Source organism: Peromyscus maniculatus, chromosome X, assembly GCF_049852395.1.
Source record: "Peromyscus maniculatus bairdii isolate BWxNUB_F1_BW_parent chromosome X, HU_Pman_BW_mat_3.1, whole genome shotgun sequence".
Classification (NCBI taxonomy): Eukaryota; Metazoa; Chordata; class Mammalia; order Rodentia; family Cricetidae; genus Peromyscus; species Peromyscus maniculatus.
The window spans coordinates 119098480-119104041 of NC_134875.1; the positions used below are offsets into that span (position 1 = coordinate 119098480).

General features: G+C 45.7%; 1 protein-coding gene across 1 annotated transcript; it reads right to left on the reverse strand.

Moving 5' to 3' along the window:
- Window positions 1-868: 868 nt before the first annotated feature.
- On the reverse strand, window positions 869-2968 carry Tmsb4x (thymosin beta 4 X-linked). The gene is made up of 3 exons (XM_006973182.3): window positions 2856-2968; window positions 1702-1816; window positions 869-1309 (listed from the first exon to the last, which is right to left on the reverse strand). Exons 2-3 carry the CDS (start codon window positions 1799-1801, stop codon window positions 1275-1277), a joined length of 135 nt encoding a protein of 44 aa, XP_006973244.1. The 5' UTR covers window positions 1802-1816; window positions 2856-2968; the 3' UTR covers window positions 869-1274.
- Between the last annotated feature and the right edge of the window lie 2594 nt (window positions 2969-5562).

The window sequence follows — 5562 nt, forward strand, 5'->3', positions numbered from 1 at the left end:
TCTTCTTGCTACATGTTGTGGCCTGGTCAAGGTCTTTGCTTTTACCCACCAACTGAAATATGTAGCTCAGATGATTGGAGACCAGGGAGGACTCTAGGAAAGACCTTCAGGTCAGCCGATGGTTATCTGCTGGTTTTAAACTTGGCCCAGATTTCACCTGTCTGCATTTGTCCTCTAAGCCCAAACATTCCTTATTAGGATTTCACCAAGTTCAAATCATTCTATAATGATAAATGCATTTACTTTTATAAAGCTGGTTTTAAATAGAGCTTCAACTGCAAACCAGCCATTATATGAGGACAAATTCTAAATTCCTTTCTGAAGCACATATTGTTGTTTACCTCACAGGATTGCCCTAAATTCGACTTGTTGGATACTAACTAGGTAATTGGTTAGCCAATTTAATTTTGATATCTAAAGCAAATGTGCGGAGCCACCACCTTTTATTTACTTGAGTGATATGCAATAAATTCAATGTTGACTTATTAAAACCCATAAAAGGCTCAAAGTGCATCTAAGTTTCCCAGGCTGGCCATCCTTCCCTTTCATTCCACAGCCCCAGTCTTCCAACAGTGGAGCCCCCTCCCCACCCCCATTCCCCCACCCCCATTCCCCCACCCCCGATTGCAAATATTTTCATTAAATCTTTCATGTAACCCATGAGGAACTCACAATGAGCTTAAGATGACCTCCCACGAGGAACTCACAATGAGCTTAAGATGACCTCCCAGGTATTTCTCGGGGGTACCCCAGTGCTTTGATGTCAAGGCTGTTGATGTTTGTCCCAGTGACCATGAGGCATGCATTTTTGTAAATGTTTTAGCACCCATTCAACTACTCCTTCCAGACACCAAACGCACACGCCAGCCAGGTTTTAAAACTTTATTTGCATATTAAAAAAATTGTGCATTCCAATAATTAAAATCATTTGAACAAAAAAAATGGCACTCTGATTAAACTGCATTTTACATCCTGCAGGACACCTTGGACCACCTTGAATTTGACTCTGTATTTCACCACCTCCCACCCAGCTTTTTCCTTCACCAACATACAAGTTCTTTTCCCTCCCTGCCAGCCAGACCGACAGATGGGTGGGAGAGGCAGGGGAGGCCTTCCTGGTCAGTAGTTCTGATTCTTTGATGTGAAAGGGGCAGCACAGTCATTTAAACTTGATCCAACCTCTTTGCATCTTACAAAGTTAAACAGCTAAAAGAAGTAAAATAAGAAGGCAATGCTTGTGGAATGTACAGTGCATATTGGCGGCGCTCGCCTCATTACGATTCGCCAGCTTGCTTCTCCTGTTCAATCGCTGTAGAAAAAAAAAAAGAAAAAGAAAAAGATGGAGGCTTAGAGTAGTCTATAAAATGACGACATTTTCATTTGAAAATCTCTTCATATCATAAAAATTCTAGGCTACATATTAAATAGAAGTACAGTTAGTAGATAAATGTATTTGCATAATAATGGCATATGAAATATTCCCTTATTAAATCACTAAAGCCCGGCATTTGTTGGCTGCAAAACAGTTTTTAATTAACCTTTGCAGGCCATATTCATCATCATCAAATTGTCGGCTCCTCCCCCGCAACCCCCCCCATCCTCTCCGCTGCCCCTCCCTTCCTCCTACCCGCCACCGCTCCTCCCGCTCCGCTCCGCTCCCGCCCAGCCTGTTCTGAAGATGGGTGGGGGCGAACAGCTTACTTTCTTTTGAAGGCAGAGGATTTTTCTCTTGCGTTTCTGTCTTCTTCAATTTCGACTTATCGAATTTCTCGATCTCAGCCATATCGGGTTTGTCAGACATGGTTGCCGGAAGGAGCTGCAGGTACAAAGCCAAGACCAAGGCTAAGAAAGAGCCACCCGCCCTCGCCTCTCCCAGCTCCAAAAGCACCTTCTCCCACTCCGACCCGAGGTTCCAGCCCGAAATCCTACTTCCTCTCCTTTCCTCTTCCATTCCTGGCTAAATACCTTCCTTTTTCTACAGGGGAAAAAAAAAAAAACTTCCCCCTTACTGTTCTAAATTTGAAGAATCAGAAGAGCGAACGTGGCTCTTAAAGGTGATTATTTCCGTATAATGAAATTCATCATTGCGGGATGTTAACTGCAGTGTTGAAAAATTAAAATCGGAATACAACGAAGCCACATCCAGCTTCAGGAGGGAAAAGTCGAGTAAAAACTCTTAAAATAGAGTCAAGGTCGCAAAATGCATCTACATTTTCTAGATGGGTTGCTCCCCAAAAGATGCCAGGCGGCCCAGCTTTCTCCTTCGCACAAAGGCGGGAGCTGATGCCGGCAGGCGCCGACCACCGCCCTACTAGCTTCCTCTCCTCGCTCTAGCCCAACAATGCAGCCGAGGCACACAAAGCTGCCTCCCCACTTCTCGCAAATGCATACTGATCTGCATGCAGGGGCTATTCCACCGTCTTTGAACACATTCCTCTGCAAGGACTTCCCAATTTTCAGGTTACAGCCCGGGTAGGTTAAGCCTGCCAGATTAACAGCCTTCGAAGCCAACGGGCGTTAAGGGGAACACAGAACATTACAACAAAGGATCTATTTCTGATTAATTACAGCAAGGGAAAATGCTTTTGGGGGTGAGGGTCGAGAGAAAATAATTCCCCTCGAAACTGAGCAGCAAAATGCGCGATTTTGTGATTTTTTTTTTTAAAAAAAACCATCAAGTTCCCCTTCCCATTACTCAGCATCTGGAAGAGTTTAGCATCCTCCAAATTTCCCGAAACAACCTGGCCTGGGAGTACCCCTTGGACTCGCTTTAAGGATGAAGAGGACAAGGGGCTAGCGCCTGTGCGGGACAGGAAGGGAAGCGGAGGATAGAAGGAAAGGGCCCTGGGGCTCACCCGAGCGAAGTGCGCGAAGAAGGAGAGTCCGATCTGCTCAGAGGCCGCTGCGGATTGTCGGGAGGGGTGCGGCGAGCGCCGCTATATGCACGCTCCTATGTAAATGAGGTGATGTCATTCGCAGTCCCGCTTAACTCCTTCGGGCCATATCTCCGGAAAGGCGTTCAGAGGCCTGTCGGACCTCCCCACCCCCCATCCCCATCCACCGGGGCCCACTAACCACGTCGATGGCGGAACTAAAAAAGGAACAAACGCCTTCAAAATGCTTTTTACCCCCTTGACGTCTATTTTATTACAATGAACTTTTGCAACAGCCGCCCAAATCTGTTCTTCAGGTTTAATGCACAATGCACGGTAACTAAGGTGCCTAGGTGGCACCTAAGGGGACAGGCATTCCTTTACTTCGAAACTGGCTTTGTCTGCAGCCAACGTCCCCAAGATAGGGTGCGGCGTCCCTCACCCAAGGGCTGCTGGGGTCTGATTCCTGTGACTCAGCTTTCAGACCAGTGGACCGCACTCGCCCCACCCGGGCCTCTTTGTCTTCCTCGCCTGTCTTCCCCCTTGATTTGAAAGGGCGATAAAGGATCCTTGAGTGCTTCTTTAAAAGAAAAGTTTCAGCATTGTAGCATCTATATTGTTTGCTATAATCTTCGTGAGCACTCAAGTCATATAAGTAACATTTACTCGGTGTAATTGGGAGTTTTATAGAGTACACAGCCTCCCCCTTAAAAATTAAGTCAAATTCAATTTCTGCTACTAAGCGACAGTAAGGAAGTTAATTTCCTTTTTTTTTTTTAAATTTTCATCAATTAAAAGCGATTGCTAAAGAGAGCCAAGGATTTCTGAAGATCACAATCCCATTAGCTCTGCTCTCTGAAGATTGAAACAGAAGCGCGAACTCGGTTTTGAGGGGGAAGGTTTCGGCAATACATGTGGATGATTCAGGTAGAGAGGCGTGGGTTTCAAAATGGCACCTGAGTCGCTGAGTACCAGGGACCCGCTTGCTACTGAAAAGGAATTACAGGTACCAAGCTTGTGCCTGCAAGTGGCAGGTGATAGGAGGAAGCTACATGGGCTATAAAAAGGCATCGTTGGGATTATTTCTGAGACACAGAGAACTACAAAATATTCCTTCTCCTTTTTTGTGCCCCCGGGGGAGGGGAGATGTTTCCAGAAACCCCTTGCTAAGCATTTTTATGATAGAGGCTTTGCCTCTCTGGGAATGTAAGTGTTATAGGGACCCTAAAATGCCACTGCTGGAGCAGCTTGGACTTCCCCATTTCTTCATCTACTTCCCTTTTACTGGGGAGGAAGGAGATGGGGGTAGGCAGGGGAAGGTTACCCCTCTGGTTCCCCAGTTAATGCTCTGCTTGGGTGGCTGCCTTCCTGCCCTTCGAATGGGGCCGGGGACCTGTTTGAGCATGCTTCAGATGTCACCTCTCTGGTAACACATCCATCCCCTCCCTCCCCATGTTCGCTTGCAGGGAGTCCTCTGCATTGTTGAAACACAGAAAAGGTTTTGCAGGGTGCATTCCTGGCCTCTTCTGCCGGCAGTTACACCGACACCCTTTCTGTGGGTTGTTTGACTCCATTTCCCCTCCCTCAGCGGTTGTCAGAATTTCTGCTCTTTCCTCCCAGTGTCTTCTTAGGACAAAGGAATGCACAACCTTAGCCTTGCTGCCTCTTTGCCTTTGCCTCAGGAAAGGTTAGCCTTTACAGACGTCATCTTGCCAGAGGAGATGGAAGACAGGAGTCTGTAAACATCTGGGTTTTCCTACTTTGGTAGCAGGGTAGCAGGCAGCTGTTGTTTGTGGCTGTTGATGGAAAAAGAGCAGGTGGGTGGTTAGAGAGGGAAGCATCTTGCTGTGGGAACAGAGTGTGCTGTAAATGGGCTTGACTGGCCCACTGGGCAGAAAAATCGAAAGGGAACGACGCTACGGAGAAAAGGAAATGCAAATGAAAGGAATAGCCTTAAAAGTGGTGGGCTCCTTGTGTCAATCACTCTTTTCCTGACTCTCCTCTGTAAAGTGGATGAATGACAATAACTAGCGGCTGGAGTTGTGGGAAGATCAAGTTCTGGGGACCAACCTTTACAATGGCAAGCACTTTGTCCTGTTCTTATTTAAAATGGAAAGTTGAGAAGAAAAGAATAAATGTCTTAGTGTTTACCATGAACAAAAACCTCAAGTGATTTGATATTGCTTCTCTTATAAAGGGGCATTTATATACTTCATTGTATATTTCTACATATTTAATACATGACTATATTACTTCTCTAATAAATTATCAATAAAAAGGAGATACTTTGTTGTTTTATAGCAAATAAAAATAACTCCAAGGCTGGGGACATAACTCAGTTGGCAGAGCGCTTGCCCAGCATGCACCAAGCCCAAGGTTCACTCTCTAGCATGACATAAACCAGGCATGGAATGACCTGCCTGAAACCTCTGCATTCGGGAGGTAGAAGAAAGCAGATCAGGGATTGCAGGTTATCCAGAGTGAGTTTGAAGCCAGCCTGGGTTATAAAGCAGTGTGTTCCTTGATTCCTAGAAGATAGTATTTGCTCAATAAACCATGCTTGCACTGCTTTGGTCGATTCTCAGTACTTGAACTCAGTTCCTGAACCGATGACTCCAATAACCATGTTTACATCTCAGACAGTTGAATCTACTTAGTATTAATGTTCCAGATGTCAGGGATAATTGCT

What these genes read in the sequence shown, in the direction of transcription:
- Tmsb4x (XM_006973182.3), bottom strand. Translation starts at nt 1,801, where the DNA reads ATGTCTGACAAACCCGATATGGCTGAGATCGAGAAATTCGATAAGTCG. An exon ending in TCCTCTGCCTTCAAAAGAAA is followed by an intron (nt 1,310 to 1,701) that starts GTAAGCTGTTCG and finishes TTTTTTCTACAG; the next exon opens with CGATTGAACAGGAGAAGCAA.